Below are 25,770 nucleotides of genomic sequence, written 5' to 3'. Positions count from 1 at the left end.
TGCCCTCATATCCATGCCATTCATATGCTGCTCTTGTAGCTGCTTTGGAACATGTCTTGGGTAGACATTCGGGCATGGGAGTTTCGGAGGTCGAACGTGGTCCTAGCCACCAAGCATCTGGTGAATGTTCCGGTTTCTTCCTGGCCGTGTGTGGCTTTGGGGAGCCTGTCACAGCCGTATGTCTGTTCTTTGTCTAGAAACCTGCAGTGCTGCTGCCTCCCGGGGAAGTCCCTCGTTTTACTTATTTTTGGGTAGTTAGCTTCATGGAGCTGACGTGGCTCCCCTACAGAAAACCAGTGTTGAATGTAATGAAACATCATTTTCTGGGCGAGTCCTTGAGGCTCCCTTACACTTTCCCTTCCTCCGGTCGGTGGTTTTTCATCATTCAAGAAATTGAGTGGTGGGCTGCCAGCTTTTCCTTCCCCTATGGGAGAGGGGTAGCACTAACGAGTGGAAGTGCTAGTTGCAGGAAGGGCTGCTTGTTTGGTTTCTTTCTTGAGGAGTTATTTTGATCTTTTGGGATGTAGATTGCACAGGTTAACCAGACAGGGGTCTATTTTGATTTCCCTACCTTTCTGGGTTCTTCCCTGGTCAATGGCAATTATGACCTACTTTAAATGTAAAGTGCTCATAAGCCATTGCCCCTGCACCTGTCTGAGGGAGCCAGGTTCTGGCTCATGGTTCCTGTAAGGCATAGAAACTCCTGAACTCCTGTGACTGATGACCCAAACTAATATAGCACGCATCAGTTCGGATAGCTTAAGGGAGCCTCCGAGGCTTCACCCCAGAAAGTGGCGTTTCATTACATTCAACGCTGGTTTTATAGCAGCCTGTAGCAATTTGTTCCCTAATATCTGGCTATTTCTGGGACTCGTAGGTAGTGGCCGAGGTGTAGTTACTGTGAGTGGTGGAGGGAGCTCATCAAGCCATCCACCTTTAAGCTCCACTCCCCCACCTCCATGGGATGCTACTTCTGGTGCATCTGGTAGCACAGTGGTCAGCACCTCATCTCCTCGGTTCCAAGTGAGGTCATCACATACGCACGTCACCACTGTTGCCATCCAAGAGGATCGAACTGATGTTGTCAGGTAAGTGTGCTTTCAATTGCTTTACATAATTATTGTGGTATGATGCTTCACATTTTCTTTCCTAATGCTTACATTGACTGTTGCAACATTGTTTGAAAATTATCAAACAGTTTCCAGTCATGTTTTCAATTTCTCAGATTTGTGAAGTCTGTAGTGCAGTGACTGCAAGATAATATGTTTTATTAAGTTATTTTGAGTGGTGGTCATTGGCAGATACAGTATGTATTAACTAGATGTTTATTTGAAATTATATATTACAATTTTATAGTTGATTGCTGTCTTGCCCATTTTAAAGATAACTGAACTTGATAGAATTTACCTGTTTATATATGAGTACCTTGTACAAAAGTTATTGTATCATGTTGCAGTACAATAACACTTAATATTTAGGTGCAATATGAAGATAGGCCATTTTCAAGTACACACAAGAAATGGAAATTCATTCACGAACATCACATTGTATATATTTTGATATGGCTTATATGAAAATAATTAAGTATTCCACATAATGAAACCTTAATTTTCATTGAATTAATTATGGTGTGAATTTATGATTATTTTAGATTTGCAAATTTTTAGTTTGGTAGATGTATTGTTTTTTATTTATAGAACTGTAGTTGTTTACTATTCTTATACTGTACCTAATAACCATATTATTGTATCTTGTCACATGTAATTAGTTAACTTTGAATAGACAATAAAAATTTAACTTATAAAGTTTTGATAAATACTATTATAGTTCTGATGCTTTGTGTCTCTGGGCACTCACTTTTTTAATAGTTGCCACACTGCTCTTCCTAGTGGTTGTCTCAATCAGCTTGTCAATGAGGGTACTACACAGCATCCTAAATAGGTCATCTCACAGCTCCCTCGTATAGGTCATCTCGCAGCTCCCTCGTATAGGTCATCTCGCAGCTCCCTCGTATAGGTCATCTCGCAGCTCCCTCGTATAGGTCATCTCGCAGCTCCCTCGTATAGGTCATCTCGCAGCTCCCTCGTATAGGTCATCTCGCAGCTCCCTCGTATAGGTCATCTCGCAGCTCCCTCGTATACGTCATCTCACAGCTCCCTCGTATACGTCATCTCACAGCTCCCTCGTATACGTCATCTCACAGCTCCCTCGTATACGTCATCTCACAGCTCCCTCGTATACGTCATCTCACAGCTCCCTCGTACACAACTCTCGGTCAGTAGCTGTGAAAGTAGGTCAACTCTCTCGGCTCCTCCCAGAGATTGCTACACTTAGCAGTCCAGAGGTTGCCTCACACAGCTACCCCAATAGATTCCCATACACATCGCTGTTCATAGGTTGCCATACACCGTTCCCTTCAGAAAATGTCCTATAGAATGCCAACATCTCAACAGTCATTTGGCTTAAGTTGGCCAAGGTAGCACTACCTTGGGCGGTGTTAATGAGAGAACCTCTTTCTGCCATTTCTGACTATTTTCCCTTGCATATGCCTTCACTGCAGTATCATTTGATGCTCTGCAACACTTTATTCACCTCCACTTTGTTCTTTCAGTTAATGTTGTTTCTTGATGTCTCATATTTTCCATTGTGTCTTACTCTTTTCCTGTTGCTTCAATTCAACTCTCTTGGCTACGTTTGCAGAGTGCAGTATACATTCTTTCCAGATATTTGGATATATTTCTATATACAATTTTTTTTTGCTTTTAAGTGCAAAGTAAAATACGTCAAACACAGCTTTTCCATGTGCAATAAATCCATAATTGGAATAATTAAATACTGTATATTAATTTTCCTTAATGGTGCCTTTGTCTTTTAACTTTTTCTTTCCTTCTTTTTTCACTTGTCTATTCTCCGAGACTGTTCTTGCTTCTTTGTCATTTTTTGTTTGTTTATGCAAATAATTTGCAGATGTCCTTCATGTTGACATTTGCAAGCAAGTCACAACTGTCATGTAAGCGAGTCACTATTTAGAATTCTATTAAATATTTCTGATGTTCTTTCAATAGTTTTAAATACCTGCTGGTATCTCAAATGTCAGATGATACTGCAGAAAATGACCCTCTGAAGAAAAATGAACTCCTATTGGAAACAAAGCATCATGGGTATAGATATAGATACACTAACATATGCATATATCGTTGCTGTACTTAAATATCTTAAATACAACACATTTGGATCTTTGAACTTAAAATCTCTATGGAATAAATGCATATGTTGACAAATTTATAATTATGCCAATATAATTTGTTTAATTAAATATGGGGGTTATTGTGCAGCTTCTCCAAATGAGCCCTTGGTTAAATTTTCCAGTGTACTCTATATAGATAAGTTAGAAATTTAAGCCTATAGTATGTGTAATACAGTTTGTAATGTAGTTTCAGAATCTGCTCCAGTAGACATAGGTACTCTATATGTATTTTATTGTAAGTGATTATTCAGTTGAGGTAATAATTAGTAAAATGCTTCCCTACTGCCTTTCTGCATGTTTGCAGCAGTACCAGATGGCTCACAGTGTTGATTATCTTTTGTGAGAATTCCTTAGCGTGTTCATATACCTTTCACACACTTTTATTGAATAAGCTCGAAGGATGCTTAGTGTATGTGCTTATAAAAAACTTTGCTTTCATTAAGCAAATACCAGTCAGTAGTTTCCAGAAAACTGAAAGCATTGTGCATATTCTCTTATTGATTTCAGCTGTATGTCCAAAATGTCTTTTTCTCCAAACATGTAGGTAATATGTCAACCAAATTTGTACATATTTTTGGTAAGGCTGTTGATGTTTGGATTATTAATTGAAGAATAATAATATGGCACAATACTTTTGATTTAGTTTTAAATTGTCGGGGACCTCCACTTAACATTATGAGGTGCCCCTGGGTCAGACACTGACTTTTCCTAGGATGCAAGCCACAAGAGTTGCCTAAATCTCGGGTACCTATTTATTGCTAGGTGAACAGAGGCATCATATGAAAGGAAATGTATCCAACCTTTTCTGTCCTGCCACAAGAATCGAACCCTTAACCCCTTGGTTGTAAGCTGAGGACAAAGCTAATTTTCCAAATTAATGATGGGGAATTTACACAAGATAGTTTTAAAATTAGCATAACCTCAGGATAAAGTTTTTCAGCTTTTAAATTAATTTCCTTTTTTTTTAACATAAGGTTAAAAGCAGTGAACAGGGAGAAAGTGAACTAGTGAATGTTTACATTACTCCATCCTCCAAAAATTATAGTACTGTACCTAAAGCAACTATTAGTCAAATGCACAAAAATGGACTGTTGTTCCCAAAATAATAAAGTTGCTCGTAACAGTTCATAAACATGTAAATAATTATATGTAATATGTGTAAACACTGATGATGGTAAAAACTCGGCATTGAATGTAATGAAATGCCTTATTCTGGTACAGCCCCTTGGTTTCCTGTAGCTATCTCACTGAAATTGCTTCAATCTACCAGTCACATCAGTTGCATGAGTTCATTTGGCCTGGCCCCATCATATGAGGCACAGAGACCAAATGACATTCCATCATTTAACTGGGAAAGCATCCAGAATGTCAGTGAAGCTTACATCACAAAAAGCATCTCAAGACTCAGAAACCAATAGAATGCCAAGTAATTCCCTAAGCATAACAAAATAAATGACAAGAAATCATTCAAAACTTGCTAGAACCTAAAATAACCAAATGCTGCCACAAGGCATCACGGCATTCAGTCCAGCATCAACTATCATATCAGTTTAGGAGCAGAAAAGCACCTCCACAAACCGATAAACATGGAAGGAAAGAAGGGAGGGAGAGAGGGAACCACCGGGGCTGTATAAGACCTGGAACACTACTGTCCAGCTGGACAATACCGAATGAATTGAGTAGGGAAGATTGCTAAATGCAGAAACCAGGCCAGCTGGTGGTGGCATTTGTTACTATGAGTACCATGCTAATTTTGAATGTTTTCCTGTTCTGTGTGAATTGTTTGCAAAGTTGTTTGGTAATTTCAATTCTTGGGTCTTTGTTAATCCTCCAATTGTCTATAAAGTTCCATTAACTTTCTGGATGCTTTCCCATTGTGGTGGCAAGTAGTCACTTGCTCTCTGTGAGGGGGAGGAGGGCAAGTTTTCGCTCTGGTCCCCCAGTAGGCCTAACAGAACGCTTGCGTCTGATGTGACCAATTTGAATGGAGGAACTACATCACCGGCTGGTGCTGCAGGAAGTGAGCCTTCACTTTTAATGAGGAGGATCTTGAGGCTTTGATAATATGACTTGTGCTAAAATCCAGACTTTTCCGATGACACGGGTTTAGTTTGTTCTTCCTACATTTACTTGTTTCCTCCTTGCCTATGCCTCTGACAAGGTTTCCTAAATGGCCTTGAAATGGGGTGCATGTGGTTCCTGAAGTATTGGTGTAAGATCCTCTGAATAAGGATTCCTTGGTGGGTGTTGCAGTTGTTGGAGCCTAGTCACTCCCTATGGGGTTCATCCATTTTGTTTGTGGGATGATTTGAGGTCATTCCTTCGGGAGGGGGCCGAGTCTCGATAGTGAGCACTTCTTCTCCCATTCTATCCTTTCCTTGGGATTTGACAGTTTTGTACTCCATCAGTGACCCTTCTCTTGATGAGAGGAGTTTCCAGAGTTGAACAGGAGTCTTCCTGTTTCAGTGTGACTTACTCAGGTTCTAACTCGGAAACCAAGACATTACTTTGAAATGGACCCAAATACATTCAAGTTTGGCTGCATGGATGCTTCCTGGATATGATGGGAGGTTCAAGTTCTTCCTGATGGACAGGAAGATTGGGATCTTTCTGATCCCAATCTTTGGTGTGTTGAAGGTTTCTCTTAATGTGCTTAATGGTGATTATTGGGTCTTTCCTCTTCGAGTGATGTAGGTTTGTGGTAGCTTCACATCCAGGTTCCCAAATTATCAGTGGCTAAAGACTACAAGGTTCAAACTCGGGAGAGTTTATAAGCTATCGGGAAAATTTTCAGTACAGATAGTTACAGTATAGGTATGGAGTTCCCTTAAATCCTTAATTCCCTTAATAGTCAGGAAGAGTAGTAAATTCCAGTTTGGCAGTAGTATGCTGTTTCCGGAACTTTCCTTTTTAACACTGCTCATAGCCCAGTTGATAAAGCTATGGCCTCACACGCGTGGGGGTCCACAGTTTGAGACCAGTACAGCCCAGGTGAATGGAATGGATTCCCTTACTTTTGGCTCCTTTTCTCCTTGTATGCAATATCTGCAACAGATGCCTTGCTACAGGAACCCACTTAAATGCTTTCTTCACTGTTCATTTTCTATGCTATTCTTTCTTTCAGGGGTGGTGGAATGGGCACTAACTCTAGCAGGAGCTTTTTGTTAAACCTTGTGCAGGCAGTTCCTGTTCTCTGTTGGTGTGTACTTTTTGGTTCCTCATGTTTCTGGATTCTACATTCAGTGTGTGTTTAATGTCCTACATCTGAGTAACATCATCTTTGCCTTTTTATGCCGCTTTCTTTCCTTATGGCAGAATACTTATGGACACTTTTATCTTGACTTAGAATTGGTGGGACTTCTTTTACTTTGTTCTGGTTCAGCTCCTCCTCTGTGTTGGTAAGATTGTATACATTTCTATGAGGAGCCCCGTCGGCTCCCTGGAGTTATCGAACTGATATATGCCATATTAGTCTGGGGCTTCAGTCACATGGAGTTCTGCCTACAGGAAACCATGAGCCAGAACCTAGTTCCCTCAGAGAAGTGCAGGGAGCAATGGCCTATGAAAACTCTACTCTTCGAGAGTATATTCATCTCTGCCATCGACCGGGAAAGGCACCCAGAAAGGTTGGCATCCCAAAACAAACCCCAACTGGTAGAACATTGCAACCCAAGACCAAACAGAATCCATGAACTCCCCCACACGAAAAACAATGCTGCAAGCAAAACATCAGCAAACCGACGGATCGTTTGTTCATGCTGCTGCCCTTCCCCCCATCCGGGAGGGGGAGGGTGGAGGGGGGGCCCCTGCTCCTTTCCCCCCCCCCCCCCCAGTTCGTTGACTGAAGCCAACTGAGGCCGACAGTTACTTCTGGCCTCAATCTCCTATCAAGATTTTGCCCTTGCAGTTGTGCCTGCTTGTGCCATACTGCCAGGAGAAAGCTGTACTTCGGACTGCATGCACTTAGGGTTATCTTCCCTAGGCACCCTGTAAGTACTGTACTTCCTCTGGATCTCACATTTCTCTTCCCTGGGACTTTTGGGGTCTCACTCCTATAGGGATTGCTGTCGATTGACATTGACTTCGCCCTTGGGGTCAGCGGGGGGTCTTGGTGCTTTTGTTTGGCCCTGGGTAGGGAGTGTTCGTTGCAGGATTGGGGTGCACAATGCTTGCGTAGCTCGCATAACAGTGGCAGCTGTGTCCCTCTCTGCCCTCCTATTGTTAGGTACTTTTTTTTTCACACCAGTGCCTGGGCTCCCTATGGGAACACCCCCCCCCCCCCCCCCCTGCGAATCCTGGAAATCCCCTTGGGGCTCGGTGCGATTATGGATGTGTTTTCTGAGTTCCCTTTTTATGCTGGTTTGAAGGTTGTTCATTGTACTTTTCTCAGGGTGATGATCATCTGTTTTGCCTCCATCATGCTGCTTGTTAGTTCAGTAACAATTTCGACTGGGAGTCATGCGAGACTTGTTCCCTGCTCATTCTCCAGTTTACCCATTCTTCTTCGGAAGTTCTTAGGGGGTCAAGCAGGTGTAGTGTTGCATGGTAGGTTTTTGTTATTGCAACTCGCTAGGTTGGTTGCTGGCTCAGATACCCCGAGGCTGCTCTGTTTTGGTTTTAGGGACCTGGACTTGGGAGTGTTGGTCGCTTTGACCTTGGTTTCGTCCACGCCCCAGAGTCCTTCCTTTGTTGGCGTGGTCCTGCTCCTTTCCCCCCTGCTGTCAGCTCCCAAATGTCTTAGGGCTTCGGAGTCGTCAGGACTCGGAGTCGGAGCAGGATTTAGTTGGGACTGAGACTCGGGTGGCTCTGGGGGCTGCCCCATTCGATGCGTGGATGGAGGCATTTGAGCCTGATCCTCCTGTTGAGGCTTCTGGGTTTTTCCAGCAGACCCCCACTTCTTTGCTGCCTTTCCCTTGGGCTCTGCTTTTTCTTCAATGGTGGAGGGCATGGAGGACGACTTTGCCCCGGGGCCTGGGTTCGAGACCTCTGGGGTTGGGGAGTAGTCGGCTTGGAGATCTTGGGCCCTGTTCGTTCCTGCCTGGGCCTTGGTGCTCTGGGGCAGGGTTTGCTTTGGCAGGGTTTGTGGTTTTAGTATCACATCTTCCCTGTGCGAGTTTAATTTGAGTTCACCCCCCCCCCCTCCCAGGTTTGTTTCAAGGTTCCTTTGGGTTGTGCGGCTTCGTCCTTCCGGAGGTTTTTCACTTCTCGGATACCTCCTGCGAAGGTTCGAGAGGCTCTTTATACATACCTCCTGCGAGACCCGGACTTTGCCTCTGTGATGGATCTTGTCTCACATTGTAAAATCACTCTGGGATTTGAGTTCGGAACCTCGTCCCCGTATTGGATGTGTTATGAGGTTCTGGGATCTTCCTGTCTGGCAAACTGCCCTTTTTTTTCTCTTAGAGCATGGTACAATTTTTGTCATACCCGCACGCTGGATTGGTGGGAGGTTTCCACTGTTACAGGGTTTACTTAGGGGGGGGGGGGGCTTTTGTGCACCTCATTGCGTGCCTTTATGCCCCTGTGTTTTCTCGTGAGGTTGGCTTGCTCCAGTTGCACACTCAGGTTCTCTCCCTTTCAGCTGTTTTGGTTGCAGAGGATCTTCGCGCTCGTGGGCATCTGGTCTCGATCTTGCGCCTTTTTTCCCTTTTCGAGTTGTCCTTGGACTGGCTTGTGGAGGCGTTGAGTGCCAGGCAGTTGTCTGGAGTGTTGGCATCGGCTGCTTGGGTGTCAGCAGCGAAACTGAAACTGTTTGCGCCCATCCTCCGGGAAGCAGTGTGTCTCTGTTGTTTGCCTCTCGCCTCGTATGTCGGCAGGCCATCTTCGGTCTCTTTTGGCTCTGCTTAGGCCCTGACTTTTAAGTTCTCATCACCATTCTGTCCATTGTTGTTCTTGGACATGATTCTCAGTATTTGCAGGCTTCTTCTACCAGTTGCTGACCTCTTTCTGATTTGTTGGTAATCCGGTGTGGCCGGGGTCATGAGTTTTGACAGGTTGATTTGGGCCCTTGGTGCCAGCTTCTGAGCCGGTGCTTCCTCCAGAGTTTTCTTCGTCTGGTCGGCACATTGATTGCTCTGCACGTAAATCGGCTTCATGGAAGATGCGCTGGCTGGCTCTTTCGCGGGTCGCCTCATTGATGGGGCGCTGGGGGGAGGCTGGCTCTGATTGCCCACCCTTAGTCACACGATTCGTGGGTGTTTCAGGTCATGTCGTCTGGCCTGTGGTGGCAGTGGGCAGCTCCTCCTCCTCTCGAAGGTTCGGGGCTGGTACGGCAGGCTTCCTCTCCCTTAGCTCTGTCGGGTCATCTTGGAGTGGGTGCGCCTGGGCGTGGTCGAAATAACTTCGTCCCTAGAGTTGGTTTCTTGCTTGTTTCCAGTTCTAAAACAGGACTGTGCAGATCTTGGGTGTATTCTGAACCGCTGGATTCCTGGGCCCCCCTTTTTTCAAATGACCACTTTGTCCCAGGTCAGGCTTCTCTTAGATCCGGATTCATGGATGGTGTTTCTGGATCCCCGGGATGTGTATTGGCACGTCCCCATTAACCCGGGATTCAGGGACTAATTAGGTTTTGTGATGGGGAGGCGAGCTTCCCACTTTTGTTGCCTTCCCTTCGGGCTGAATCTAACACCTCGTGTTTTCACGAGCCTTACCCGAGTTGTTGTGGCCTCTCCAGGTCTGCTAGGTGTTCGGGTTTTGGCCTACCTCGATGACTGGTTGGTTTTGGCTCCCAGCCAGGTTTGACTTTATCTGTTCTGGTTCCTTTGGGTCTGTCCCTTTCGCCGCTCTCGCAACTGCCGGATTTGTCGCCCGGGGACCTTACGTCTGTTGCTGTGTCTTCCGCTTCCTCTTCGGGTTTACTGGGGTTCAGTGTCATGGCGCCTGCCAGAGTCCTTGCTTGATGTGTTTAAGGGCACCTCGTCCCTCTTGGCTGGGGTTTTGTGAACAGTGGTCACCAAGTCAGTCAGGGGACTGCCTCCGCCAGGCAGGAATTGGCAGCACAGTGCAGGAATTAGCCGTGGTGTGGTTTTCATTGCGGTGGATTCGGCTCACTCGAGGCTCTATGATCCGGCTCCATTCGGACTGCGCCCTGGTGGTTCATTGACTGAACCGCAGGGGTGGTCTTTTCTGTCCTTGGCTGTTTGAGACTGGTTGATTTGAGTTGCTCTTCTGCTGAGTTCTCGGGGTTTACCTTTCAGTACGGTTCATATTGGGTGTGTCCAATGTCCTGGCAGACAGCCGGTCTCGGTTTATTCCTCTGTCCACGGAGGTACAGACAACGTCCTTGGACAACCCTGTCCAAGGACGCAGACTCCTTCAGTTGGAGCGAGCGTCCATTGTGGCACTGTCATTGACTGTTCAAAACCCAGGGAGTTTTCCATGGCTACGCCTCTTCCTGCAGATCAGACCGGTTCGACCTACTCTTCTGCTCTTTGCATCTGGTATTTTTGACGCGTGTGTATCACCACTTGTATGGGGATCAGGTGATTTCTCTCATGGTGTCCCACCTGCGGTCTTCTTCTAGACGGCAGTATGAAGTCTCTCGGTGTTTTTTCCCCATTTCCTTTCTCTTTGTAGGTTGCCCACTGTTTCCATTTGAGTTTTGTCTTTGCTTTCTTGGCTCTATCAGGACCAACATCTCATGCCAAATACTGTCGCCTGTTATCATGCAGCACTGGCGAAGCCGCTCCAGGTTGCATTCGGGGTAGATGTCACTTCTGCTCCGTTCCATAAGCTTTCTCGTTCGTTTTTCCACCTCCGGCACCACCTGAGCTGTCCTGGTCTTTTTCTCTCTTCTCCTTGGTTTATTGTGGCCTCTTCAGTCCAAGATTGTTTTCAGAAGGCTTTGTTTTTGTTGGCTTTGGTGGTCTGGTCGGTGAGTTTCATGCTCTCCTCTGGCACAGGGGTTTCTGCTCCTTTGGGCCTGGTGGCCGTTTTGTATGTTTGCAGGTGTCGCCTCCTTTTCTGGTGAAGAATGAGACAGCGGGGATTCCGGAACCATACATCCGTGGGTTGTCGATGCTTGGCTGGTCAGGCCTGGGGTGCATCATGTGTTGTGTCCAGTGGTGGCTCTTCACTGGTACCTGCATGCCACTGCTTCTTTGTCTGAATGAGCTTTGGGTGGACCCAGTTTCCCTCTCACTGTTCCACTGCTCGGGTGTCTCAGGTTGTCCGCAGGGTTATAAAGTTTAGCTATCCTATCCTCTTGCTCATAATGTTCATAAGTTTGCTTCTTTGGCTGCCCTTGTTTGAGAACTTGTCTTGGGTTGACATTTGGTCGTGGGGGTTTTGGAGGTCAAACAGGGTCCTGGCCGCCCGTTATTTGGTGGTTGTTTCGGGTCCAAGTCATTCTTGTGTGGCCTTGAGCTGCCAGTTTCAGCCAGTTGTCTTGACTTGGAGTTGAGGCCCACAGTGCAGCCGCCTTCCAGGTAAGTCCCTCTTTTACTTATTTTTGGTTATGTAGCTCCAGGGAGCCAAAGGGGCTTCCCACAGAAAACCAGCATTGAATGTAATGAAATGGCATTTTCTGGGTGAACCCCAGAGGCTTCCTAGCACCCTCCCTCCCTCAGGTCGGCTGTTTTGTTTTTGATGCTCAGTCTCCGAACTGAAGAGTGGGCAGCGGGTGCAGGGGGTCCAGGGCTCACCTTCCCCATCGCAGGAGGGAGGGGTTGCGCGGACAAGTGACAGGGCGGTGGTTGATAACGTTTGCTTGTTTCCTTGTTTTCTTATGGGGGAGTTCTGTTTCTCTGGTCATGGGTTTCCAATTACTTACCAAAGGGGTTTGTTTTGGAATGCGGGTGCCTAACCCCAGTCGATGGCAGACTTAGAATACTTCGAAATACATGGGGGGGGGGGGGGTTCCTTAGGCCATTACTCCCTGTGCCTCTCTGAGGAGGCCAAGCTCTGGCTCGTGGTCCCCAGTAGGCAGAATTCCTTTGATTGAAGCTCCCAGACTAATATATGCTAATGCCAGTCCAATAGCTCCAGGGAGCCTCTGGGACTCACCCAGAAAATGGCATTTCATTTCATTCAAAGCTGGGGTTTTGTGGGTGTCACTTCTGCACCTTTTGACCCTCCATTTACCTAATAGTTTGATGAAGCTCTAATCTGAGGATATTTCAGAAGACCTACCAAATTAAAGATCTTCCAGTGCCTTCTTCACCACTTGGGCTTCATGACAAGGAGCACTTGTTGCATAAACTGGAGTTTAATGTTGGATGATAACTTGTGTGAAGTTTGATCATTTCTGTGGCATTGGGTAAAACATGTATGGATTCTGCAGCATGTTGGGATGCTTCATTTGGAATAATATACACTCCTGGATGAATCCAATTTCCTTCTACAGATATAATTCCATCTATAATTAAAACAGTTGAAAGTGCAAAATATCTGAGAGAGCATTGCTTTAAGGCTTATTATTCTCAGTCTTGTTTTATTTTTTTTAACATATTTTGTATCTGATTCACATTTTGAAGTTATACTTCTTATGATGAGACTCTGGAAATGCATGCCTTCATGCACGGCAGCAAAGTGCCTCAGTATTGTGAACTTGCATTGCTGGTACTGCCAGCTCCTCTGCAAGTGCATACTGATGGCAGTTCTTTGGCACAGATTGGATCAGCAAAGAAGGCCCTCCTAGTGGTAAGAGCATGTGTTGTGGCCTTTTGAACCATGCACTTGCTTGTTAACTTTCTATTTCATGTCACCTTTGAATAATACTGCCTGCAGAGCTCTGGTGTCGCAACCGACAGTAATCGTTCAAGGTTTCCTTGTAGAGATAAGTGATGGATGATCTATTTCTGGCAATATTTTGGCATCATTTCTTCTGGATCTGAGCAAAAATAACTATTGATAACAATAGTCCAATAGCTCCTATTGGACTATTGTTAACAATAGTAAAAAAAAAAAATGGCTTGGTATGAAAAGTGAGTTATCTCTTAAGAAATGAGAACATTGAATATAACTTCAATGAGGCGCAAGTCAGTGTCCACGTAGATTAACTGAAATCATTCTTCGTCCTGTTTTGAATTACAGTGAACCAACAATCATCATATATTAAGGTGATGCAGCACTCTTAGCCACAGCTGTAATAATTGTTGTGAAGCATGAGGTACAGCCTAACATGCTGTTTGAGAAGATTCCACTTGTTACTGTTTATTTTAAGAATAAACAGTTAAAGGAACCTTGTAATGACATTCTTGCTAATGTATTCATATCTGTCTTACACAGGTGTAAGAACTTGATCCACTTATCCAAATGTTTAAACCTTGGTTGAGTTTTGCCTTGCTGTCTTCGCATGAAATTTTGTTTTATTCCTGGCCACATTCAAATATTTTTTGTTTAATTATTATATGGGGTGTTTTACCGAGTGTGTCTCCGGAGTAAAACAACTTAGTGCTTTAGTACTTTTATACTGATTAATACAATTTGGAAGTAACTGATTATATTAAAAGATAAATACAAATTTGTTATAACTTTGTGTCCCTATAAGGTATTGTACTTGAGATAAATATATCCTACTTGAAAATGTAATGCTTGGCTTTATGCTATATTCTCAATTACTTTAGAACTGGATTTCACTGAACATAATGGCACATATATCTCAAGTGCACCCTCACTAACTTTTAATTAAAATTGTCTGCATCCCCTAATATTATTTTCACATGCAGAGAACTTTTTCTCCACTCCCCAAATTTTGTCGTACATTTGATATTCTTAAGTAAATTTAATAATCTTGGCTTAACATTTTAAATTGGGAATATGGCATTTTCCTAATATTATGGTTTAATATCTAGGCTAAATCTAATGTGTAATAGTGAAGACTGCTCTAGCTTTTGTGATTGGTGTTGGTCGTCATGCAAACCATCCCCCGGTTTTTCTTTTCTCAGAAAGGGTCAAAAGTTGCGCTTTAAGGGCCTTGCTGAGGACCCCCAAAGTGTCACTGAACCCGTGCTTGTTAGCTATAAGGAGATAAAGTCCACCGCTGTAAGGTAGTGATCCCTCACAATATTTTGGTTGGTGCACTTTGCCTGGCATGAACAAACTTAATTGTACTAAAAAAATAATTACTACTACTAAACAATGGGCAGATTTTCTTGTGTTGCTTTTTTCTATAATATAATTTGTATCTTAGAAATACAGTACATTTAATTGTAATATTAGCTGTATAGTATTAACATCATAGAGGGAGAGATCAAATAATTACAGTAATTAAAAAGTCTCCAAGTATAAGTTTTCCAGACATATTCAGCAGTTGATATGAAAAATGCAACCTATTCCTCCTGTTTAGATAGTAGTTTTTGTAACTATGTGCACCACAGTACAAGCATTGATGTAGTAATCAATTAGATAGTAGAATTTGGTACCTGTATTCACTTTATAAGAGTCCTAAAAATGAAGCTAAAAACAAACTTAAATATTCCTAGGCCTAGTATAGTATACATGTGTGATCATTGTTGCATAGTATACATATGTACTATAGTAGGCCTCAGACAGTGTGTATTATGCGTATGAAGGTTAGGTTAGTTTAGATTGTCTGTGACATAAATTCAAAACCTTTTCTGGTTTGTCCAAATTCAAAAGTACAAATTTCTACTTTCTAATTGGTTGTAATCTAAAAATTTCTACTAATCTAATTGGTATGTTGGCATTTGTACTATGGTCCTCATTGTTACTATAAGTATTATCAAAACAGAAGGATGGACTGGGAAAAATAATACATTTGAATATAAGGGGAACTATGATAAAATATATCACAATTCAGAATATTAATCTTTATTCAGTGTGTTTTGTAGGTTCCATTGATCACCGAGTAGCTTCTTCTAAACTGGTGTTGATTAATTGGTTTTAAATTTGCAAAACTGGGTGTTGCTTTCCCTTAAATGTCAATATGTGAGAAGTCTTATGTCTTGGATATGGCTTTTTGTGACTAATTCACATTACAATTTTTAATTTTGATGTTCATCTTAACCCTTTTGCATTTTTGCCCCTTAACAATTTTGTGCGATACAGTACCAGCGTCTTGGGCCAAGTGCCAATTGCTTAGTGATATTTTACTTCCAACCCATTCTGCAAAGTTACTATGCATGATAAAGTGTTCAACTTGGATTCGTTTTAAGCTAAAGAGTTGTACTTTATGATGGTATTTTAAAAAACGCAATTAATGCAAAATAAAATAGCAAAAATATAAGTTAAAGTTAGTCAACATGTTCGAAATCAAAACATTCTAGTGTTTTGAGCAAATGACAACTGCAGGCGTCACAAAAACACTAAAGGGTTAAAATTAACACTTTCGCATTCTCGATGTACGCGCCCCAGCCTACCCCAAGGTGTGCCAAGCGTTTCAAGTGAGCGAGTGGCCACACTGAAATGTGTATACTCTTTTCAGTTTTCTCACCTAAATTTTCGTTGTACGTCATTCATTTTGGTATCAAATTGTTTGCAATAGAATTCCCTTCAGGGGTATATGCATATAGGTATAATGTCCAAAAGCCACGCACACCAAACCCAAAAATCAGGCGAGCGTTACCCGTGAGTGCGCAACAGCAATAAAATATGTATACTCTTTTCAGTTTTCTCACCTCGGTTCTTGTGCTATGTCATTCATTTTGTTATAAATTTGTTCACAATAGATTTCCCTACGAGGGTATATGCATATAAAGTCCAAAATACCGCCCCCCCCCCCCCACCCCCACCCGGTGAGCGTACACCCATTGGCACACCCACAACACCTAAACACAAATGCGTTTACAGTGGTACCTCGGAATATGAGTGTCCCTGTATACAAGTTTTTCGGGATACAAGCAGGATTTGCTCGGAAAATTGATATTGGAATACGAACGTTGCTTTGGAAGACCAGGGTGTTGATACATGTACAGGCCAACCTAGAGCTTGGGGACATGGTGATCGCCCCTCAGTTTACCAGTGCCTCGCGCCCAGTGACTATCCCGCCTGAATTCTTCACCAGGATTTTCAGTGTTTTGTTGGATTTTTGGCCATTTGACCATAAAAGTTATTATATATCTCACCATGGGTCCCAAGAAAGCCAGTGGTAAGGATCAAGGCAAGAAAGCGCATGTGAGGATGACAATAGAGGAAAAAGAAGAGATCATTCGGAAGCATGAAGATGGTACATGTGATGTTGAACTTTGTAGGAAGTACAACAAAGCCATGTCAACGATATGCACTATTCTTGGCAAGAAAAAAGACATGAGTGCTAAAGTGGCAAAAGGCGTAAGAACAATCATGAAACAAAGACCACAAATACTTGAGGTGGAAAAGTTATTAATTTGGATACACAACAAGGAGTTAGCTGATGATAGTGTTTCAGAGGCCATCATTTGTGAGAAAGCCAGGGTATTGCACGAAGACCTTGTAAAGAAAACCCCTGGAACGAGTACAGATAGTACAGAGTAGACTTTAAGGCAAGCAGGGGATGGTTTGGAAAATTTAGAAAAAGAAGTGGTATTCATAGTGTTGCGAGGCATGGGGAGGCTGCCAGCAAAGACAAACCAGTGGCTGAAAGATTTATTGAAGAATTAAAAAGTTTGCAGAGGCTGAGGGATACCTACCGCAACAAGTTTTTAATTGTGATGAGACACAATTGTCTCATCACAATATATATATAACCACAAGTTATATATAATGTATGTATACAGTGTAACAACATCAAAAAGTGTTTTATTGTTCAAATAATATACATAATATTGTAATTAGTGACATGAATATATCTGGGCATAACTGTCATTAATTACAATATTATGTGTATTATTTGAACAATAAAACACTCCTTTTGTTGTTGTTACACTGTATACATACATTATATATAACTATCTGCATTTTTATACACCATTACGAACCATTAAGTAGTTTTGGTAGATGTGGTAATCTCATAATCCAAGCACAGCATAGCCACACATTCTAGTCAGTTGCCCATGTCACCTGAAAAAGCAGTGCCTCCACACTGCTTTAACAAGTCTTTAACAAGCATTGATATTGCATTGATAAAAGCATTAAAAAATACAATTAAAATTTAATATATTCTTTGTGTGCAGTTTCAACTTTGTGCAAAATATGTAGGGCTAAGCTGAACTCTGATCACTGGTTACATGATTATTACACCCACCAGAAATGCTTAGTGGTATATAATGGTACATGAGGGTGTAGATAGTTATATATAAGGTTTGTATACTGTACTGTACTGTAATAACTGCAAAATTGTACGTTTATTATTCTGAGAATGGTGTACATATTAGTAACAAGAGTATCGGTGAGCATACTGTATGTTCCACACATTTTATTATATAAATTTCTCAAATGACACACTATTGAATAATATTGCAAAAGCCCAGTGAAAAAACATGTGACGTACAAACAAACTTGTAAAAATATATTCACGGTAACTCCCATTCTCCATCTGGCCTGGGGCTACCTCCATGGGGTGTTCGCTTCACCATCTTTAATGTTAGTCAAGTACATTTTATTTTTCCAAACACCAGGCCATTCTCTCGTATAAATGGGCACACAGATTAAGGCTTAACTTCAAAGTACTGTAATATGAAAAATGATGCATTATAGTGAAACTGTTGTTTTCTGTGGAGAGCCCCTTTGGCTCCCCGGAGTTATACCATGCAGATGTGTATATATTAGACCATGGCAACAGTCAATCGAAGCAGTTTTAGGCCTACCGGAGACCAGAGCAAGAACCTGGCCCCCTCAAAAGAGGCATGAGGAGCAATGGTCTAAAGACCCCCCCCCCCCCCGTGTAATTGGAAGCAATCATTGTCTGCCATCTACCAGGTCAGGCACCCAGAAAGGTAGGAATTCCAAAACAAACCACTGCTGATCACAAATTGCAAACAGAACTTGCCAATCAAAAACAAGGAAACAAACATGACATCCCCACAACCGCCGCACATCCGTCTGCGCATCTTTCCCCTTTCCAGGAGGGACAGGGGGGTCCCAAACCTCCACGCCGGCAACTCTCCTCAGTTCAAGAGGTGGTTGTGATGGTGACGGTCGGTCGATGGCTCCACTCTTTGCGCAGTGCTGCTTTACAGTGTTGTTGCTCTGCTTTGGTGGTCTGCGAGTCAGGAGTAACACAAGAGTACTGAAGCTGCATGCACCTAGGGCTACCTGTCATAGGTGCCCCGTAAGTACTGCCTTTGCGGTTTAGGGTTATCTTCCATGAGCCGTTCAGGAACAGCTACCTTCGCATGGTTCTGTCACTACTCAGTGATTGCCCGCCCTTGAGGGGTTCAGCTGGGGTGGTTCTAACGCCTGTTTGCCCTTGGGTAGGAGGTAGTTTCATCACTGGCTGGGGCACGGGGTACTGTGCAGCTGTTTGATATACGCATAGCGACCGGTTCTATTCACCCAGAGACGTTGTGCTTTTGCAGAGTTTTTCTCTAGTTTTTGTTTTGATTTGCCTGGTGGGGGGGGTCTGCCAGGTGTAGCGGTAGGACCACTTGTAGGATTTTGGTGGCCCTCCACTAGGTCCGCGTGCTTGCATACGTTGCAGGGGTTCAGCTTTTAGTTTTTGCTTGGTAGCTCTTGGATAACTGGTTAGCAGTACCTTGCCTGGGCTTGTCTTAGCAGTCAGCCTAAGGGCCTTGGAAACCCCCATTGGGGATCTGTGGTCGGATGGAGGAGACCTCCGAGTTCCACCTCGCCTTGTGCGAGTTTGAAGGTTGCTCTGTCCCCTTGTCTCGGGGTGACACTCACCATATGCCTCTGCCATGCTGCCTGTTGGGTCAGTGACACCTTTGACTCAGAGTCCTGCGAGGGATCAAAGTACTTGCTTGAACTCCATTCACCCAGTCCACTGAGACTGATATTTGGGTGCAGGCAGCTTTAGCGTTGCATGAGAGGTTTAGGTTGCAGCAACGTGCGAGGTTTGGTTGCCTTTCCGGATGCCCAGCAGCTGCCCCGTTTGGATTATACTGGTAGTGAGACTCAAGCGGCTTCGGGGATTGCCCCTTCCGGCCTTCCAGGTCAACGGCCACTGAGTCAAGAGGTGGTCAGAGTTGATGCCACCATGATAATCTACAGGGATTAACCCCTCCACATCAAATGCAAACCCTCATGTTCAGCTGGGGAGCAGGAGATCATGGAAGAGACAATAGAGTGGGTGAAGCCCAGGAGGATGGTGTGAGTGGAGCCCGGGAAAGAACATCATCGCTTGGAAAATTGTGGAACACCATTCGAGTAAGTACGGCTCTCTTGAACTAAAAGCACCTCATTCAGTATTCTTTGCCTCAGTTAGGGAATAGTTAGGAAAGTGTCTATTTAATTGTTTCAAATAAAGTCATATATTGTCCAATATCATTAAGTGTGTATTAATGGTTCCTTGTCTTAGTGATATTGGGCTTGCCGTCCCCTTTGCCCTAGTGACCTAGTGTCCCTAATTATCCAGTACTCTTTCCCCCATCCATTCCTTCTTGAGGTGTTAGTGTTGGGTGTGTCCCGCCTTATTCCTGTGTACTTTATAGTTCCCAAGTGGTCAGGATTATTCGAGTGACAGCCCAGGGTCCTTGTCCCATTCGGTTATCCCTTATACCTGCCCTGGTAGGATTATACCATCTACAAGTCCTACGAATCTCACTCCAGAGACCTGTCAGGTAACTCAAGGTGGTGGCAGCATTACTTGGTAACTCATACGAAGGCTATAGTAACTAATATATTTATCTCACTCTCCCCCACTCTTGCTCTCTCTCCCCCACTCTTGCTCTCTCTCGCTCTCCCTTTCTCTCCCTCACTCGCTCTGGCTCTCCCTCCCTTGCTCTCACTCTCCCACACTCTTCCTCACTCGTTTTCACGTTCTACTCCTTTAAGTTGCCTACGCAGTTCTCAGTATGTATGGAATAGTTGTTTAGGTCCTTGTATGACGACCCGAGTTTTAACATCTTACATGATTGGTAGAGCATCCGTTATTACCATAGAAGGAGCGGAGATTGCACGGTTATTTCAGTGGTGGTAGTAGTGGGTTGCGTGTGACTGTTATTACACTTTTTCTCCAGAGGCAGAGGGTTTGGAGGATGGCTCGGCCCCAGGGTCCTGACGTGGAGGATTCCGGGGCTGGAGAGGAGTTGACTTGGGGAGGCTTGGGCCCTAATTATCCCTGCTTGGGTGTTGGTACCCTCAGTGCAGGGCTTGTTGTTACAGGGGGAGGGGTTTTCCTATCCCCCTCCCTGTACAAACTTGTTATGAATTCAACTCCTCACCGGGTTCGGTTCAGAGTTCCTTTGGGTTCTTCGGTTCCCTCCTTCCGGAGGTTTTTGGCTTCCTGCATCCCACTAAGGAAGGAGTAGGAAAACCTTGCAGCTTACCTCTTGCGAGACTCGGATTATGCCTTGATAATGAAGCCTTCTTTTGAGTTTAGCTCCTCTTTTCCTTATTGGGTGCGTTATGAGGTGCCGAAGTCTTCCTGGCTGGCAGATTGCCTTTTTCTTTTCGTTGGGGGGCTTGGCATTCGTTTTGTCAGACTGCACACTTGAATTATGGGAGTTGACCATGGTCGTTTAGGTTTACCTGTGGAGCGAGTTGAAGCACCTCAATGCATGCTTGTTCGCCCCCGTCCTTACTCATGATGTTGGCCAGGTGCGGCTTCACATGCAGGTTCCCTTCTTTTCGGCATCCCTGGTGGCCAAGGATTTGCAATCCCGTGGGCACCTTGCTTCGGTCTTGCGCTTCTTTTCCCTGTTGAGTTGTCTTCGAACTGGCTCAGGGTGGGTGTGGAGGAGCTGGTTTCCGGCCCAGTGTCCGGTGTGCTTGCTTTGGCACCTCAGTCACCGGCTGCCTTGTTGAAGTTGTATGCGCCATTTCTGAGAGAGGCGGTGTCTCTGTTCTTCGCTTCTCGCCTCGCGTGCTGACAGGCGGTGCTTGTCCATTCTTTGGAATTGTCTTGGGGCCTTGGCCCTTAGATTTTCATCTCCTTTTTGTATGTTGCACCACTGCAGACTATGCAAACAGCATTTTCTGCATTTCAAGTTTCTGCATTTCTGTCGGATTTGTTGGTTCTTTGGGGAAGCTATGGTGATCCTGCCCGGAAGGGTCATGCCAGATCTCGGGGACCGTCACTCGTTGTAAGCTAGTAGTGCCAGATTCAGGACTGGCCCTTCCTGCCGAATCGTGGCTTTCATAGGGGTCATCAGCCCTTTTGCAGTTCCCCCCGTTGACGGGGAGATAGGGGGAGGCTCGTGCTGTTTGATCTCGCCTGGTCCCACGATTTGTGGGCATTTCAGGTTGTTTCCTCCGGCCTGCAGTGGTGTTGGGTCGCTCCTTCTCCTTCAGGGGGATCGGGGCTGGCAGGGTGGCCCTCTTTCCCTGCTCTCTGTCAGGTCATCCTGGAGTGGGTTTCCCTCCTGTTTTCAGTTCCGAAACGGGACTGGTTGGATCTGCGATTCATACTGGACTTGTCCCATCTGATCTCCTGGGTCTTTTGCCCCTCCTTTCGGATGACCACTCTGTCTCGGGTCCGGCTGCTTTTGGTGCCGAATGCCTGGATGGTTTCTCTGGACCTCCGGGACGCGTATTGGCATGTTCCAATTCATCCGGGGTTCAGGGACTGGCTCGGTTTTTGTCATGGGGCAACAGGGTTACCGTTTTCATTGCCTGCCTTCCTGTTTGGATCTGGCACCTTGCGTGTTCGTACGTCTTGCCCAGGTCGTGGTGACCTGTTTGCGTCTGATAGGGGTTAGAATTCTGGATTACCTCGACGATTGGCTGGTGTGGGCTCCAAGCTAATCCGCGTATCAGCTCGCCAGGGATTTGGTTCTTTCCCAGCTTGCTGTGTTTGGGTTGTTGGTGTCCTGCAGGAAGTCCCATTTGGTTCCCTCTCAGGTTTGTACTGGGCTTGGTCTTGTGTGGGACTCTCAGACCACTTCCTCGTCTCTCCCTCCGGCGGCATTGTTGCAGTTGCGGTCCCGCTTACAACTGTTTTTGGATGGCACCCTGGTCACACGTCGGTTGTTCGAGCGGCAGTGCAGGATCCTGATCTTAGCCGTTCTGATCTACTCGTCAGGTCGGATCTGGCTTCGAGGGGGGGAGGGGACCTTCTGCCGCTCTCGCGATCCCCGAGTTCGGATTCCGGGAGCCTTGCGTCGGCTGCTGCATTGCCGGCTTCTTCTGAGGGTTTTTCAGGGTTTTGTGCCCTGACATCTCCCAGAGCCCTTGCTCGATGTGTTCATGGATGCAGCGTCTCTTGGCTGAGGTTTTGTGACCACTGCTCACCAGGCCGGCCAGGGTCGGTGGGGTCCGTCCTTCCGTCGGGCTCACAGCACAGCACGTAAGTTCATGGCAGTGTGGCATTCACTTCAGAGGGTTTGTGTTGCTCACGGAGCAACGATCCAGTTCCATTTAGATGGCTCCCCAGTGGTTCATTGTCTGAACCGCGGGGGTTTGATACGGTCCTTGGCTCTTTTGGGCTGGTCGCTTCAGGTGACTTGTCTGCTGAGTTCTCGGGGTTTGGCTCTCCTGGCGGTTCACGTTCAGGGGGGTGTCAAATGTCCTGGCGGATGGCCTGTATTAGTTCACTCCCCTATCCATGGAATGGACGGTCGATGCCGACTAGTTCAGTTGGCTCTGCCGGACGTACGGGCACCTAGAGGTGGACCTCTTCGCATCGGCATGGTCGAGGCATCTTCCAGTGTATGTGGCGCCCTTCCCAGACTGTGAGGCAGTTAAGGTCAATGCTTTTCGGCTGGACTGGTCGATGTGGGGTTACCTGTACCTCTTCCCACCAGTTCGGTTATTGCTCCGGGTCCTGGCTCGCTTGGAGACACTTACCAGGGGAGAGTAGTCCTGTAGGCTCTTTGGTGGCGGGCCCAGCCCTAGTTTCAAGTGCTTCATGCACCATGTCCGAACCCTAGGGTCTTCCTGCGGCTCCGCCTCTTTCAGCAAATCGGTCCGGTCCGGTACATGGCTGGTTCGATCTCCTCTGCTCTTCGCGGCTGGTCTTTTTGATGCGGTTTTATCACCACTTGTATGGTGATCAGGTGGCTTAGTTGATGGTTTCCCACCTGTGAGTTTCGTCTCGACGGCAGTATGAAGTTTCCTGGCGGTCCTTTCGGCACTTTGTCTCTTCGTAGGTTGTCTCCAATTTTTGTCGGGTTGTTTTGTCCTTTCTCTAATGATTGTTTCAAGACTGTCATCTTATGCCAAATACTGTCACCTCGTATCGTGCAGTGTTGTCGGAGCCACTGCAGCTTGCATTTGGGGTGGATGTACCTTCTGCTCCATTCTGCAAGCGTTGTTTCACCTCCGGGCATCTCATGCCCGGAGAGGGGCCTGAGCTGTCATGGTCGTTGGACCGGGTGCTCTCTCTTCTCTCTCCTCCTCGGTTTGTGGTCGTCCCCTCGGTTCAGAGCTGTTTTTCTATGGCTCTTTTTCTTGTTGGTATTGGTCTCTGGCGGTCGGGTCGGAGAGCTTCATGCTATACTCCAGCGCAGGGGTTTCTGCTCTTTCAGTCCTGGTGGCCGTTTCTTCATTTGCAGCCATCTCCCTCTTTTCTGGCGAAGAATGAGTCTGCTTTTTTTGAAGGGGTCCTTGCGTTGTTGATGCCTGGTTGGTTCAGCCGGTGGTGCATCATGTTTTGTATCCAGTTGTGGCTCTTCACTGTTATTTGCACGCCACGGCATCTGTGGCAGAGGACGCACTTTGGGTTGATCCAGTTTCCCTTCTTCCCCATTCCAGGGCGCAGGTCTCCCAGGTTGTCCGCAGGATTTTTCAGTCCAACCAGCCAGCGCTCTATCCCCGTGACCATGCCGTTCATAAGTTTGCGGCTTTGGCTGTTCTTTTTGGTAATACCAGTATGTCCTTACCTGTCATTCGGGGTTTTTGGAGGTTGAACAGGGTCCTGGCTGCATGGTACCTTGTTAATGTTCCTGGCCCTTCTCAGGTGTGTATAGCCTTGGGTCGCAGGTTGTGGCCAGTTGTCTTGACTAAAGAGAATATAATGAAACGGCCATTTCCTAGGTGAGATCCGGAGGCTCCCCGCCATCCCTCCCTCCTTCCCCTCTGGTCAGCCTCTTTTCACGTTTTTGATACTTGGCCTCTGAACTGAGGAGAGTTTCCGGCGTGGAGGTCTGGGATCTCCACAGCAACCTCTCCCTCCCCTTCCCCCGGGGAAGGGGGGGGGGAGGGGTTACACAAACAAATGCGCGGCGGTTGTGGTGACGTCATGTTTGTTTCCTCGTTTTTTATTGCCGAGTTCTGTTTGCAATTTTTGACCAGCAGTACAGTAGTTTGTTTTGGAATTCTTATCTTTCTGGATGCCTGATCTGGTACATGGCAGACAGACTGCTTCCAATTACACAGGGGTGTATTTAGGCCATTGCTCCTCATGCCTCTTGAGGGGGCCAGGTTCCAGCTCTGGTCTCCGGTAGGCCTAGAACTGCTTCGATTGACTGTTGCCATGGTCTAATGTACTGTATATACACATCAGCCCGGTATATCTCTGGGGAGCCTCCGGGTCTCACCCAGAAAATGGCTTTTCATTACAGTCAATGCTTTTTTTTTTTTTTTTTTAACTTGTATTGTGCTAATATTTCATTAATACTGTGTATATTTTTATCTCTCCCAGTTGAAGTATTTAGTAGATTGTTAATGCTATTGCCATGTTTGTGTATCTTTCTTTGATAAGCTTATATAGGCATGCTTCCACAATTTTCTAAGGTATTTTACAACATTTTATATAAGAGATTCTTCTGAGACTTGATGTGCATATGAACAAATTGTTCTGTTACAGAATTTGTTGAATAGTTATTATAGTTTTTTAAATCCCTAAACATTTTTAAATATATTTTGAAATTTTGTACTATGTAGTAATACAGTGGAACCTTGAATAACGAATTTGATCCGTTCCGGCGCTGTGATCGTCGCGTGAAACGGACGTCACACAAAGCGAATGTCCCCATTGACAATAATGGAAATCAAATTAATCTGTTCTACCACCGAAAAACATCAGTATGATATTCAATGTTTTAAATAATGGAACAGCCTACCTTACATACATTGAACATTTGACATTTTTCTTTCTTCAGATTTGTTCAATATTTTCTTTTCATTTGTCTTATAGCCAAAGGTTCGTTTGGTGTTCGGCAGGTAGGCTGCTCCATGTTTCTTAAATAAAAAAAATAAAATTTTTTGATAAACAGCACAAATGTCAAAAAGGTTCGTTCGGTATTCAGCAGGTAGGCTGCTCCATGTTTGTTAAAAAAAAAACAATAAAAAAAACAGTTGAAACAATTTGAAAAACGGACAAATGCCGTAAAGGTTCGTTCAGTGTTTGTCAGGTAGGCTGCTCCATGATGACAATCTTTCTTTGTTTCAAATATGTTCCATTTGTTTTGTATTTTTCATTTGTCTCAATAATGGAGCAGCCTACCTGACAAACAGTAAACGAACCTTTATGGCATTTTTCAAATTGTTTCAACTGTTTTTTTTTATTGTTTTTTTTAACAAACAAGGAGCAGCCTACCTGCTGAATACCGAACGAACCTTTTTGACATTTGTTCTGTTTTTCAAAT

At 44.9% G+C, this 25,770-nt stretch overlaps 1 protein-coding gene across 1 annotated transcript in view; it reads left to right on the top strand.

Annotated features, from left to right (window-relative positions):
• The window catches only part of PIP5K59B (Phosphatidylinositol 4-phosphate 5-kinase 59B), a 311,973-nt gene that overhangs the window by 160,947 nt on the left and 125,256 nt on the right, over positions 1-25,770 (top strand). Inside the window, exons 19-20 of the mRNA XM_069329652.1 lie at positions 878-1,088; positions 14,134-14,235. Coding sequence (XP_069185753.1) covers positions 878-1,088; positions 14,134-14,235 — 313 coding nt within the window. The remainder of the gene's footprint in view (positions 1-877; positions 1,089-14,133; positions 14,236-25,770) is intronic.

This window comes from Procambarus clarkii, chromosome 23, assembly GCF_040958095.1.
Source record: "Procambarus clarkii isolate CNS0578487 chromosome 23, FALCON_Pclarkii_2.0, whole genome shotgun sequence".
NCBI classification, from domain to species: Eukaryota; Metazoa; Arthropoda; class Malacostraca; order Decapoda; family Cambaridae; genus Procambarus; species Procambarus clarkii.
The sequence above is the reverse complement of the archived record's forward strand: the minus strand, read 5'-3'. Positions and strand labels throughout refer to the sequence as shown.